This window comes from Mesoplodon bidens (assembly GCF_964165515.1).
Source record: "Mesoplodon bidens genome assembly, chromosome: 5".
Taxonomy (NCBI): Eukaryota; Metazoa; Chordata; class Mammalia; order Artiodactyla; family Ziphiidae; genus Mesoplodon; species Mesoplodon bidens.
In genome coordinates this window covers 58,755,429-58,770,820 of record NC_138161.1, presented here as the reverse complement: position 1 = coordinate 58,770,820, position 15,392 = coordinate 58,755,429, and the positions used below count along the sequence as shown (strand labels likewise).

Below are 15,392 nucleotides of genomic sequence, written 5' to 3'. Positions count from 1 at the left end.
CTTAAATTTATTTAGCACCTACTGTGTTTGAGGCACTGTGCCAAGTTCTTTCAAGTCTTAACTTATTTACTCCTTACAACGATCTGGAATAAACCAAGGTTAGCTAACTTGCTCATAGGTCACACAAAGAAGGTACTTAAGTCACAGCATCAAAAAAGGGACAAAGAAGCCTCTGAGACAGCACATCTTAATAAAACCAAGCCATCACAAAACAAATAAAAATTTTTTTGTGGACTATCTCGACTGAAAAATGTATAAGAAATTCCAGGAAGCCAGAGGTCTTTGTATAAATTGGAGATTTTAGAGGTGTGGACAATTTGCTGATTGAAAGGAGCCTTTTATGATATATTGATCTACCTTTGGTGATAGGGGTCAGAGAATACACCTCAACTCCTACCTGTTAGGAATGACCTTAGGGCACCTGTTCTTCCGGAAACAGACTGGTAGGGGATCTTGCACAGAAGCTTTATTCTTGCCTGTTTTTCTTTTCTTCTTTTGATAATTTAAAAAATATTAATAAATATTTCTAAAACTTCATGGGATTTCCAACTTGGTAGACCCTTACAAAACTGAATGAGGAATGTAGACTGAACTAGCTAATGTATATGATACACCTACACGAGTCCTAACCCTCAATAGATGTTCAATTAATACTAAATCACTGTCTTCCAGCCTCAACTGAGTCAGCCTGCTGTGAATTCATGAGTATTTACTCTCTGCTCGACTAAACTGAAGAATTATGGAGAGTCCTAAAATGAACTCTTTAAAGATTAGTTTTTAATATGCATTGAGCATAGGTACTGTGCTAAGTTATTTAGCACCTCACAACAACACCATGGAGCCGGCACTATAACAATATAATTATAATATAATTATAAAGCTATAATTATAATGATAAAGCTATAATTATATAATTATAATATAATTATAATTATATTATATAACTACAATTATCCCCTTTTGTGGATGATAGAACTAAAACTCAGGCTGGGCAATGTATCCAAGGTTGTATAGGATTCTGAGACAAAAGGAAAAATGTGTATCCCTAAATGCACTTATCAGAATATTCTCCCATATTTTGCCTCAGTGGAAAAAATTAATAAACTCTCTACAATTTAACATTTTGAAAAATGACTCCATGAAGCCATGCATTGCTCAATCTTTTCTCCTGCCCTTGTTAACCTCCAAACCCGCACCCGTGGGGGGAATGATGCCATGAAAACCAAGGAACCACAGGCTGATTGGAAAATCCTGTTCTTTGAACAGCACAACAGGATCTCAAAACAAACAAAAAACATTGTGCCTTTATTTTAAAATTCGACATTTTGTCCATCATGGATTTTCCCTAAATTTTTATTTTTAAAAATATTTTATTAAGATATATATCTTTTTTTATTATTATTTTTTGCTTTATAACAAATTTAATCAGTTATACATATACATATGTTCCCATATCCCCTCCCTTTTGCGTCTCCCTCCCACCCTCCCTATTCCACCCCTCCAGGCGGTCACAAAGCACCAAGCTGATCTCCCTGTGCTATGCGGCTGCTTCCCACTAGCTATCTACCTTACGTTTGGTGGTGTATATATGTCCATGCCGCTCTTTCACTTTGTCACAGCTTACCCTTCCCCCTCCCCATATCCTCAAGTCCATTCTCTAGTAGGTCTGTGTCTTTATTCCTGTCTTACCCCTATGTTCTTCATGACATTTTTTTTTCTTAAATTCCATATATATGTGTCAGCATACAGTATTTGTCTTTCTCTTTCTGACTTACTTCACTCTGTATGACAGACTCTAGGTCCATCCACCTCATTACAAATAGCTCAATTTCATTTCTTTTTATGGCTGAGTAATATTCCATTGTATATATGTGCCACATCTTCTTTACCGATTCATCTGATGATGGACACTTAGGTTGTTTCCATCTCCGGGCTATTGTAAATAGGGCTGCTATGAACATTTTGGTACATGTCTCTTTTTTAATTATGGTTTTCTCAGGGTATATGCCCAGTAGTGGGATTGCTGGGTCATATGGTAGTTCTATTTGTAGTTTTTTAAGGAACCTCCATACCGTTCTCCATAGTGGCTGTACCAATTCACATTCCCACCAGCAGTGCAAGAGTGTTCCTTTTTTTCCACACCCTCTCCAGCATTTATTGTTTCTAGATTTTTTGATGATGGCCATTCTGACTGGTGTGAGATGATATCTCATTGTAGTTTTGATTTGCATTTCTCTAATGAGCAAAGATGTTGAGCATCCTTTCATGTGTTTGTTGGCAGTCTGTATATCTTCTGTGGAGAAATGTCTATTTAGGTCTTCTGCCCATTTTTGGATTGGGTTGTTTGTTTTTTTATTGAGCTGCATGAGCTGCTTATAAATTTTGGAGATTAATCCTTTGTCAGTTGCTTCATTTACAAATATTTTCTCCCATTCTGAGGGTTGTCTTTTGGTCTTGTTTATGGTTTCCTTTGCTGTGCAAAAGCTTTGAAGTTTCATTAGGTCCCATGTGTTTATTTTTGTCTTAATTTCCATTTCTCTAGGAGGTGGGTCCACAAGGATCTTGCTGTGGTCTATGTCATAGAGTGTTCTGCCTATGTTTTCGTCTAAGAGTTTGATAGTGTCTGGCCTTACATTTAGGTCCTTAATCCATTTTGAGCTTATTTTTGTGTATGGTGTTAGGGAGTGATCTAATCTCATACTTTTACATGTCCCTATCCAGTTTTCCCAGCACCACTTATTGAAGAGACTGTCCTTTCTCCACTGTACATTCCTGCCTCCTTTATCAAAGATAAGGTGACCATATGTCCGTGGGTTTATCTCTGGGCTTTCTATCCTGTTCCATTGATCTATCTTTCTGTTTTTGTGCCAGCACCATACTGTCTTGATTACTGTAGCTTTGTAGTATAGTCTGAAGTCAGGGAGCCTGATTCCTCCAGCTCCATTTTTCGTTCTAAGATTGCTTTGGCTATTCGGGGTCTTTTGTGTTTCCATACAAATTGTGAAATTTTTTGCTCTAGTTCTGTGAAAAATGCCATTGGTAGTTTGATAGGGATTGCATTGAATCTGTAGATTGCTTTGGGTAGTAGAGTCATTTTCACAATGTTGATTCTTCCAATCCAAGAACATGGTACATCTCTCGATCTTTTTGTATCATCTTTAATTTCTTTCATCAGTATCTTATAATTTTCTGCATACAGATCTTTTGTCTCCTTAGGTAGGTTTATTCCTAGATATTTTATTCTTTTTGTTGCAATGGTAAATGGGAGTGTTTTCTTGATTTCACTTTCAGATTTTTCATCATTAGTATATAGGAATGCAAGAGATTTCTGTGCATTAATTTTGTATCCTGCAACTTTACCAAATTCATTGATTAGCTCTATTAGTTTTCTGGTAGCATCTTTAGGATTCTCTATGTATAGTATCATGTCATCTGCAAACAGTGACAGCTTTACTTCTTCTTTTCCGATTTGGAATCCTTTCATTTCCTTTTTTTCTCTGATTGCTGTGGCTAAAACTTCCAAAACTATGTTGAATAAGAGTGGTGAGAGTGGGCAACCTTCTCTTGTTCCTGATCTTAGTGGCAATGGTTTCAGTTTTTCACCATTGAGGATGATGCTGGCTGTGGGTTTGTCATATATGGCTTTTATTATGTTGAGGTAAGTTCCCTCTATGCCTACTTTCTGCAGGGTTTTTATCATAAATGGGTGTTGAATTTTGTCGAAAGCTTTCTCTGCATCTATTGAGATGATCATATGGTTTTTCTCCTTCAATTTGTTAATATGGTGTATCACGTTGATTGATTTGCGTATATTGAAGAATCCTTGCATTCCTGGAATAAACCCCACTTGATCATGGTATATGATCCTTTTAATGTGCTGTTGGATTCTGTTTGCTATTATTTTGTTGAGGATTTTTGCATCTATGTTCATCAGTGATATTGGCCTGTAGTTTTCTTTCTTTGTGACATCCTTGTCTGGTTTTGGTATCAAGGTGATGGTGGCCTCGTAGAATGAGTTTGGGAGTGTTCCTCCCTCTGCTATATTTTGGAAGAGTTTGAGAAGGATAGGTGTTAGCTCTTCTCTAAATGCTTGATAGAATTCACCTGTGAAGCCATCTGGTCCTGGGCTTTTGTTTGTTGGAAGATTTTTTATCACAGTTTCAATTTCAGTGCTTGTGATTGGTCTGTTCATATTTTCTATTTCTTCCTGATTCAGTCTTGGCAGGTTGTGCATTTCTAAGAATTTGTCCATTTCTTCCAGGTTGTCCATTTTATTGGCATAGAGTTGCTTGTAGTAATCTCTCATGATCTTTTGTATTTCTGCAGTGTCAGTTGTTACTTCTTTTTCATTTCTAATTCTATTGATTTGAGGCTTCTCCCTTTTTTTCTTGATGAGTCTGGCTAATGGTTTATCAATTTTGTTTATCTTTTCAAAGAACCAGCTTTTAGTTTTATTGATCTTTGCTATCGTTTCCTTCATTTCTTTTTCATTTATTTCTGATCTGATTTTTATGATTTCTTTCCTTCTGCTAACTTTGGGATGTTTTTGTTCTTCTTTCTCTAATTGCTTTAGGTGCAAGTTTAGGTTGTTTATTCGAGATGTTTCCTGTTTCTTAAGGTGGGATTGTATTGCTATAAACTTCCCTCTTAGAACTGCTTTTGCTGCATCCCATAGGTTTTGGGTCGTCGTGTCTCCATTGTCATTTGTTTCTAGGTATTTTTAAATTTCCCCTTTGATTTCTTCAGTTATCACTTTGTTATTAAGTAGTGTATTGTTTAGCCACCATGTGTTTGTATTTTTTATAGCTCTTTTCCTGTAATTGATATCTAGTCTCATAGCATTGTGGTCGGAAAAGATACTTGATACAATTTCAATTTTCTTAAATTTACCAAGGCTTGATTTGTGACCCAAGATATGATCTATCCTGGAGAATGTTCCATGAGCACTTGAGAAAAATGTGTATTCTGTTGTTTTTGGATGGAATATCCTATAAATATCAATTAAGTCCATCTTGTTTAATGTATCATTTAAAGCTTGTGTTTCCTTATTTATTTTCATTTTGGATGATCTGTCCATTGGTGAAAGTGGGGTGTTAAAGTCCCCTACTATGATTGTGTTACTGTCGATTTCTCCTTTTATGTCTGTTAGTATTTGCCTTATGTATTGAGGTGCTCCTATGTTGGGTGCATAAATATTTACAATTGTTGTATCTTCTTCTTGGATTGATCCCTTGATCATTATGTAGTGTCCTTCTTTCTCTCTTCTAGTAGTCTTTATTTTAAAGTCTATTTTGTCTGATATGAGAATTGCTACTCCAGCTTTCTTTTGGTTTCCATTTGCATGGAATATCTTTTTCCATCTCCTTACTTTCAGTCTGTATGTGTCTCTAGGTCTGAAGTGGGTCTCTTGTAGACAGCATATAGATGGGTCTTGTTTTTGTATCCATTCAGCCAATCTGTGTCTTTTGGTGGGAGCATTTAGTCCATTTACATTTAAGGTAATTATTGATATGTATGTTCCTATTCCCATTTTCTTAATTGTTTTGGGTTCGTTATTGTAGGTCTTTTCCTTCTGTTGTGTTTCTTGCCTAGAGAAGTTCCTTTAGCATTTGTTGTAAAGCTGGTTTGGTGGTGCTGAACTCTCTCAGCTTTTGCTTGTCTGTAAACGTTTTAATTTCTCCATCAAATCTGAATGAGATTCTTGCTGGGTAGAGTAATCTTGGTTGCAGGTTTTTCTCCTTCATCACTTTAATTATGTCCTGCCACTCCCTTCTGGCTTGTAGAGTTTCTGCTGAGAGATCAGCTGTTATCCTGATGGGGATTCCCTTGTGTGCTATTTGTTGTTTTTGCCTTGCTGCTTTTAATATGATTTCTTTGTGTTTAATTTTTGACAGTTTGATTAATATGTGTCTTGGCGTATTTCTCCTTGGATTTATTCTGTATGGGACTCTCTGTGCCTCCTGGACTTGATTAACTATTTCCTTTCCCATATTAGGGAAGTTTTCAACTATAATCTCTTCAAATATTTTCTCAGTCCCTTTCTTTTTCTCTTCTTCTTCTGGAACCCCTATAATTCGAATGTTGGTGCGTTTCATGTTGTCCCAGAGGTCTCTGAGACTGTCCTCTGTTCTTTTCATTCTTTTTTCTTTATTTTGCTCTGCAGCAGTTATTTCCACTATTTTATCTTCCACCTCACTTATCCGTTCTTCTGCCTCAGTTATTCTGCTATTGATCCCATCTAGAGTATTTTTTATTTCATGTATTGTGTTTTTAATCGATGCTTGATTCATCTTTAGTTCTTCTAGGTCCTTGTTAACTGTTTCTTGCATTTTGTCTATTCTATTTCCAAGATTTTGGATCTGGGAAATAGAATCTTGGATCATCTTTACCATCATTATTCTGAATTCTTTTTCAGGTAGACTGCCTGTTACCTCTTCATTTGTTAGGTCTGGTGGGTTTTTATCTTGCTCCTTCTCCTGCTGTGTGTTTTTTTGTCTTCTCATTTTGCTTATGTTACTGTGTTTGGGGTCTCCTTTTTGCAGGCTGCAGGTTCGTAGTTCCCGTTGTTTTTGGTGTCTGTCCCCAGTGGCTAAGGTTGGTACAGTGGGTTGTGTAGGCTTCCTGGTGGAGGGGACTAGTGCCTGTGTTCTGGTGGGTGAGGCTGGATCTTGTCTTTCTGGTGGGCACGTCCACGTCTGGTGGTGTGTTTTGGGGTGTCTGCGGACTTTTTATGATTTTAGGCAGCCTCTCTGCTAATGGGTGGCGTTGTGTTCCTGTCTTGCTAGTTGTTTGGCATAGGGTGTCCAGCACTGTAGCTTGCTGGTCGTTGAGTGAAGCTGGGTGCTGCTGTTGAGATGGAGATCTCTGGAAGATTTTCGCCGTTTGATATTATGTGGAGCTGGGAGGTCTCTTGTGGACCAGTGTCCTGAAGTTCGCTTTCCCACCTCAGAGGCACAGCGCTGACTCCTGGCTCCTCAATTTGGGATGATTTGTTGTCTATTCATGTATTCCACAGATGCAGGGTACATCAAGTTGATTGTGGAGCTTTAATCCGCTGCTTCTGAGGCTGCTGGGAGAGGTTTCCCTTTCTCTTCTTTGTTCTCACAGCTCCTGGGTCTCAGCTTTGGGTTTGGCCCCGCCTCTGCGTGTAGGTCGCCGGAGGGCGTCTGTTCTTCGCTCAGACAGGACAGGGTTAAAGGAGCAACCTCTTCGGGGACTCTGGCTCACTCAGGCCGGGCGGGAGGGAGGGGCACGGAGTGTGGGGCGAGCCTGCAGCGGCAGAAGTCGGCGTGACGTTGCACCAGCCCGAGGCGCGCCGTGCGTTCTCCCAGGGAAGCCGCCCCTGGATCCCGGGACCCCGGCAGTGGCGGGCTGCACAGGCTCCCGGAAGGGCAGTGTGGACAGTGACCTGCGCTCGCACACAGGCTTTTTGGCGGCGGCAGCAGCAGCCCCAGCGTCCCACGCCCGTCACTGGGCTCCGCGCTTTCAGTCGTGACTCGCGCCCGTCTGTGGAGCCCCTTTAAGCAGCGCTCTTAATCCCCTCTCCTTGCGCACCAGGAAACCAAGAGGGAAGAAAAAGTCTCTTGCCTCTTCGGCAGCTCCAGAGTTTTCCCGGACTCCCTGCCGGCTAGCTGTGGCTCATTAGCCCCCTTCAGGCTGAGTTCTCGCCGCCAGCCCCAGTCCTCTCCCTGCGCTCTGACCGAAGCCCGAGCCTCAGCTTCCAGCGCCGCCGGGGCGAGCAGACAAGCCTCTCGGGCTGGTGAGTGCCGCTCGGCACCTATCCTCTGTGCGGGAATCTCTCCGCTTTGCCCTACCCAGGTATGTGGGGAGTTTCTTGCCTTTTCGGAGGTCTGGGGTCTTCTGCCAGCGTTCAGTAGGTGTTCTGTAGGGGTTGTTCGACATGTAGCTGTATTTCTGGTGTATCCGTGGGGAGGACGGTGATCTCCACGTCTTACTCTTCCGCCATCTTACCCGGAAGTCCTAAGATATATATCTTGATTACTGATTTCTTGGGGCACTTCCTTAAATTTTGCACCCAAGGTGAGGACCCTACTCACTTCACCCTAATCCTAGCTCCTAGGTCACACAGCTATTAAATGTAGAGCCAGGGAAATAAAAATATGTAGAGCCAGGATTTGAAAACAATTTCCCTTGAAAAGCCATGCTATTTAATGCCTTTGCTACATACTGCTTCACAAAAGTAGTAGAATGGACAGTCCTTGACTTTTCTGCTGAGAGTCTGTTTGAGGAGAAGAAAAATTCACAAGAAAAACAAATAGAAAATCAGGACCCATAGAAGAAAAATAAATGCATAATAACATCAGAAGTTGGATAGAATAATTAGCATGATGAGAGCTGGGAGAGTTCATGTTGAATCATGGAAAACTCCTCCTGAATGTCTCTTAATGACCTGACAAACCCTAAAATAATTTGCAGAGGGGTTCCTATTTTAGTACTAGAATCAGAATTTTCAATGCAGAAAAGAGACCATGGCACATTTGATTTAGTGAGGTGACCTCATCTCTGGGTTGCCCTGAGCTCCATGTCAGAGCTGGCAGTGGTGGCCACAGGACAAGTAGGTGCTGAGTGTACAGAGCCCATTCAATAAACTCTGTTAACTGCGTCGATTGCTACTTCTTTATCTCCTAACTGCTTCCTATCTTCACTTTGCTCCATTTATTCTCCATCCACTCAGTGCTGCCAAGTAGGCTCGTTGCAAAGCTCCCCATGTCCATTTTATAGAAGTCCACAACAATATTTTTCCAATCATCACAATTGGTGGTCAACACTTTGTAGGTTGGCTAACACTTCATTATTTTTTTTAACATCTTTATTGGAGTATAATTGCTTTACAATGCTGTGTTAGTTTCTGCTTTATAACAAAGTGAATCAACTATACATATACATATATCCCCATATCCCCTCCCTCTTGCATCTCCCTCCCACCCTCCCTATCCCACCCCTCTAGGTGGTCACAAAGCACCGAGCTGATCTCCTTGTGCTATGCAGCTGCTTCCCACTAGCTATCTATTTTACATTTGGTAGTGTATATATGTCCATGCCACTCTCTCACTTTGTCCCAGCTTACCCTTCCCCCTCCCCGTGTCCTCAAGTCCATTCTCTAGTAGTCCTGCATCTTTATTCCCGTCCTTGCCCCTAGGTTCTTCATAACCATTTTTTTTTTTTTTAGATTCCATATATATGTGTTAGCATACGGTATTTGTTAACACTTCATTTTTGATTATGGTGAAGACAGTTAGGGTCAGTTGCCATCAGGTAGAAGGTGACAGCTTTCTTTTCTGAATAGCTAGGCTTCCCATAGGCATGGAAAACCAATATTGTTGATGGTACCATTTCGATTTTTGTTTACATATAAAACATTACAAATAATGAAGAGAATATTGAAAAGAGACATTTATAGATAAAAATTTAAAGAAGCATAAGCATCTAGGTTTTAGTTATATACCTTTATCACTAATATTGAACTGTGTGAATCTGGTATGCTTCTCATTTTCTTTTCATGATTTTAAAGAGAAAAGTCATGGATTTCTCTTTATCCACCAAGTTTGGGAACAAACATTCCCTCATCACCTCCCCCACTCCCACTACCACTATGTGCTCACAGGTCCCAGGGTCTTGGTGTAGTACATGTCTGTTGTTTGCTGGCTTTAATTATCCAGCTCAGACATAACCTAAGAGGCTTTTCCAGGTACATTTAGTCAGAATCAAATTATTTTCCCTCTATGTTGCTAGTTTTTCCATTTTTATTAAAGTTGTATTTCATGGTTGGAAACATGTTCAATATAGTTTTGTATCCCTGCAGGACCTAGCACTTAAAACAGATTCACATATGTTTGTTAGATTGAACTGAAATTTATACTGGGGAAATCAGGATGATAGTATGGAATGAACACAGATTAGACTGTATTTAGAAGCTCCCAGAGTAAGCCCGCAGAATTTCCCTGTTGACTGCATGCTTGTGCCCCAGGACATAAACTAGGAAAAATATCATTTGTCCTTTCTCTACCAACTGCATTCCATCTAAATACACACATTCTATGACTTTTTCTATATCATCCAACCATGCACACGGAGCCTCAGCTGACACCGAGGGTTAGCCCTTTGTGTTTACTTAGTTACCTCTCTTTCTAGATAAATGTTGGATACACAATTTGCACCACATGCCTTTCTACTTCAGTGTAGTCATGATCCTGGAATGTAACATTCCAAAATGCAAAGGATCTGCTCCATGAACACAATTAACACAGCCTTAGCATGGGATCAGAGACACACAGCAAATAATATTTTTATGATAACTGAGAATCCCAATAATAACCTTTCTCATGAAGGTCACAACTGAATTAATTAGATTTTATAAAATTCCACATACAAGACATGGCTTTTGCTTTCCAGTGACTTAGATTAAACTAATTTTAGTTTGTCAAATTGTTTCCAGGGTTTAATGCAGCACTTGAAGTGGGAGTACTTTGCAGCTCCCCGGAGTTACTGAGTTCAATAAAGCAGGTTTCTACCCTCCTGTGCTCATCTTCACCATCTCTACTTTTTAACTTTTTTCTAAAAGCCACATTATATCATGTCTCTTAAGAACAATTAGTTATCATTATGATTACTACTGCCAGTTTAACAAGAAACTAAAGCACTAAAAAATGGATTGAGGGGATATTTATGTTCTCGGCAGACCTACAACAGTCATGACATAAAGAACTGTAGTTTATTCCTTAATAATGAGAGATTAGATGATTTCATCTCAGGCTTGCTGAATCCCACAGTGCCAGCAGTATGGAGTACGGATGTAAATTAGAGGAGCAAATAGATTTTGACATTTTAAAAGGGAATGCACAGTTGGAATTTGATCAGCACATTTGCCAATACGACGTTCCCTGTGAAAAGAAGTTTCTTTCAAAAAGATTCCTCAATTTGTCTCAATTATGATGCATTCTTTAAACTGAGAGCGTGGCTTGAAGTTCCAGTAGAAGTTAAGGACTCATTCTCTCACTGTATGACCTTAGGTGCAATCTCTCCATCCCTTATTTATCCTAAATGTGTTGGCAGGATTCACAGATAATGTTAGTTTCTTTGAAGAAAACTGTTAGATAGAGGATGTCTTATCAGTTATCTAGTCATTGATACTTAATGAGCTGCTCATTAACCAATCAGACAGCCAGCATGAGGTTTAGTGATCATCCATTTAATATGAGGCCAATGAATAGGATTGTGAGGGAAGGGGACAAAGAGAAATGAAACAATTCAATTATGTATTAGATATTTACTGAGTGTCTATGTTCTAGGCAGTATATTAGATGCTAGGGGTTTTTGAAATGAGTGGTGCAGCTTTTTGCCCGGGAGAAGCTCAGTGTCACAGAAAAGACATAAGCTGACTGAAAGCTTTAACAATTGCTTGGAAAAACAGATTAGACACCCTTCAGATAAGATAAGTCCACTACAGATCAACTGACTAGCCAGCAAAAATCTGTAGAGTAAAGCTTATTAAACTTTAGTCTTTTTAAACTTTATTTTATTTTATTTTTTTATTATTATTCTTTAAAAAATTTTTATTTTACGCTGGAGTATTGTTGATTAACAGTGTTTTGTTGGTTTCAGGTGTACAGCAAAGTGATTCAATTATATATATACATGTATCTGTTCTTTTTCAAATTCTTTTCCCACTTAGGGAAAAGAATTGTTTTGTTTTATTCTTTTAAGTCAGGGAACTCTGCTCAATATTCTGTAAACTTTAGTCTTATTTATTACTATTAGATTTTACTATTCCCATTGATAGTGAATTTGTGATAATTAGGGTAGAAACGTTTCGCCCATTGGTGGTATATATTAATAATGTAAACAAGGTATAGATACTGCATTTTCATTACAGTAATGTTTAGTTCAGCAGGTTTCTGACTTCCTGACATAATCTCCACTTAAAATTTTTTTTTCTAAGAGCCACACTGTATCACATTTGTTAAGAACAATTGACTTATACAAATGATGGGTATAATGTCAGGCAGGAAGTCTTACATTTTGGAACCCAAACACTAAAAGGGGGAAAAATGTGGTTTTTGACAGATGACAAGGAGACATTGTAGATTTTAGGACAATTTGAGAAAGTTATTTTATAATATCTTTTGATCCTACTGACCAAAAATATCTAGACAGTAAAAAATTATCAGTAGGTTGTATTTTAAGGCCTACTTGCAAGTCAATTATTTTGGATTTGGCACATCCTCAGAGAAATCTTTTTATATGAAGGTTCTAGTTTCCAAGACAGCCCACAAAAATCTATTCACTTGTAACATGAATGATCAACCATGCGAGTACAGTATTTTGCAGGTGGTATCAGCTGCTATATTCACGGACTTCTATTAGTTCTGCAAGAATTTTTAACTCTTGTGTTTTCATTTTGATGATGATATGAAAAATTAATATAGTCATATTCTGGATCACCTAAATAAACACCCTATTACGTGATTCTCGAAAGTGTGTTTATGGTTATCTTTATAATTGTGTAAGACCTGTGTTATCAACTGATTTAACAGTAGTACTAGAGGTCTACTGTATATATTGGTTAAGAGCTGGCTGTCATTTGGCTGGCTTGCCTTGGAAAATTTCTCATAAAAATCCAGATTACTGTTTTGTTTTGTTTTATTCTTTTAAGTCAGAAACATGGCAACTACGGGCCTGTGGCAATAATAGAGCTGGGCAGTGACTGTTTCTTATTCAGCTCCTGCTTCTCTCATGCACATTTTCTCCCTATATTTGATAAGCATTAGAGTTTGTGCTTCCCAATCTAAGCAACGTTGTATATTTTCCAGAATGGAGTAGTAAGGGTTCTGGGAAAAGGTAGTCTACACCTCTGCACATGTGTGTAAACAAGTATGTGTGAGTAGGAGCTTCTGTGGGATGTGGCTCCTCTTGGGGGCACCATCACACTTTTTTCTCTCTGTAATCACAGTTTAGTATATAGCTTGAAATATAAACTAACCTTGAGGAACTAATTTCTAAGCTCCTGCATTCACAGACCCAGAGGCTTGCTGAGTTGGAAGGAATCCTAGTGTCCTTCCTTCCCTCCCCTGGGTACTCCCCAACCTTCCACATAATGCCTGCCTCTCATCCAGCATGTGTCCTTCCCTATTGTTACTTGTTATTCATTTTTACTTCATTAATATTTAAAGATCATTGCAGTTATTCACTGAAAAGGGCAACACTTACCACCAACCACGCGAAGGTGAGCTCAGATGAAATTTCTAAGGAGATATTTTGAAAGCACGGTATTTCCAGAGTCTGATTTATCTCTATTTCTATTGTATGGTTGCATCTCCATTCATCCTGTGTAACTGTAACAAAACATAAGGTAGAAAAGATATGGATCTGTGATTGGTTTGTAAAGTGCTTTTAATCCAAGAAATGAGAACAGTTTTAGTATAGAGATTCATCTATCCTCAGGCTACACCTATGAAGGGGACCCCACCTACAGTCCTTGTATAAATGGCAAAAGAGTCACTGAGAAGCACAGAGTTGTTTCTCACTGAAAAACTATAGGGAAACTACCCTAACAGAATCCAGCTCACAGTTTGTTATGTTCCTCTGCTTTAACCCCAAATTGGTGCTTTAGGCTTCAGATCACATTTCCTGGATCAGGTAGAACATAAAACGTTATAATCTAGCCTCTAATTGTCTTTTTAAAAATTTTAATAGACAATTACTTGTAGAGAACTTTTAGGTTCATAGCAAAATTGAGTGGGAAGTACAGAGTTTCCATATATCCCCTCTGCCCCACCCATGCACAGCCTCCCCCATCACTAACACCCCTAACCACAGTGTTGCCTTCGTTACAATCAATGAACCGACATCAAACACATCATCACCCAAAGGCCATAGTTTATTTACATTAGGGTCCATTCTTGGTGCTGTACATTCCATGAATTTTGACAAATGTCTGGCATGTATCCACTATTGTAGTATCATATAGAATAGTTTCACTGACCTAAAAATCCTCTGTGCTCTGCCTGTTCATACCTTCCTCCTACCAAACTCCTGACATATGTTGATTGTTTGACTGTTTTCATACCTAACTGTCATTTTAGAGCTTATAAATATTTCTCCGAAGAAGAAATGACACAGAAAAACACATAAGGAACTCCGAGGAAGCACCAATAATAAATTATTTTCATTTTTAAAGTGGTATTAGATGAATAGTTTTGTAGTCTCTCTTTTCAGGAAGGTGATATACATATATACATATATATATATATATATATATATATATATATATACACACACATATGTAAGTAAACTATAATAATGTCAAAAATAACTTATAGGACTTCCCTAGTGGTGCAGTGGTTAAGAATCCGCCTGCTAATGCAGGGAACACGGGTTCCAGCCCTGAGCCGGGAAGATCCCACATGCTGCAGAGCAACTAAGCCCGTGCGCCACAACTACTCAGCCTGAGCTCTAGAGCCTGTGAGCCACAACTACTGAGCCTGCACTCTAGAGCCCATGCTCAGCAACAAGGGAAGCCACCGTAATGAGAAGCCTGCGCACCACAGCAAAGACTAGCCCCCACTCGCCCCAACTAGAGAAAGCCCACGCCACTGCAATGAAGACCCAATGCAGCCAAAAATAAATTTTAAAAAATTTAAAAAATGTATAAATGAAAACAATTCTATCATCCTAATATCCTGAAAATCTTATTTCTTTTTTTCTATATCTATACAAATCTTATTTGTATGCATGTATTTTTTTTATACTTTGCAATTTTATTAACCAAAAAGTGTCACCTATATTTTTACTTAAAATGTTTTGCATGATTCTTAAGTTATCTGTGGTTGAAATTTTTAGATGCTTTATGTCATATATACACATCATCATTTGTTTAGTAATTTTCAATTATTGAAGCATATGCTTTTTCAGTTTGAGTTTTTACCTTATTTAAACTATTATGATCTTTATAGTAAGGATCGTCCTTAAACTAGCAGTTTCTTTTGATCATTCAGCTACTTAAGATAAATTCTCTGAAGTATAACTAATGGATCATGGGGTATGAACATCCTCATTATTATCAACAGCACATTTTTTTTTAAATTGGATATTTTGAAAGTTATACCTAGCCTTTAGAACTTCGTTGTGTTTCAAGCTCTCATCAGTATCAGTTGTCCTCTTCACTGATAACTCTCTCCTCCCCCGCTTCCTTAATTGAAGCCAGGCCTCCCCATTGGGGCCCATCTTCCCTGCATCAGTCTCAGACAGTGGTTGTTTGTTTTCTTATACCCTTATTTCCTCAAGATCAGGAGATGGGATCAGTGCCTTCTTTGCTTTCTATTGCTGCTTCAAAATATTACTCCAACCCCATAATTTAAAAGACAAAACAAAAC

General features: G+C 38.6%; 1 protein-coding gene across 1 annotated transcript in view; it reads right to left on the bottom strand.

The window, feature by feature from the left end:
* CD96 (CD96 molecule) overlaps positions 1 to 15,392 on the bottom strand; it is a gene marked incomplete at both ends in the record, with an annotated part of 88,540 nt that overhangs the window by 60,392 nt on the left and 12,756 nt on the right. The window contains 1 exon segment of the mRNA XM_081235407.1: positions 13,228 to 13,352. Coding sequence (XP_081091533.1) covers positions 13,228 to 13,352 — 125 coding nt within the window.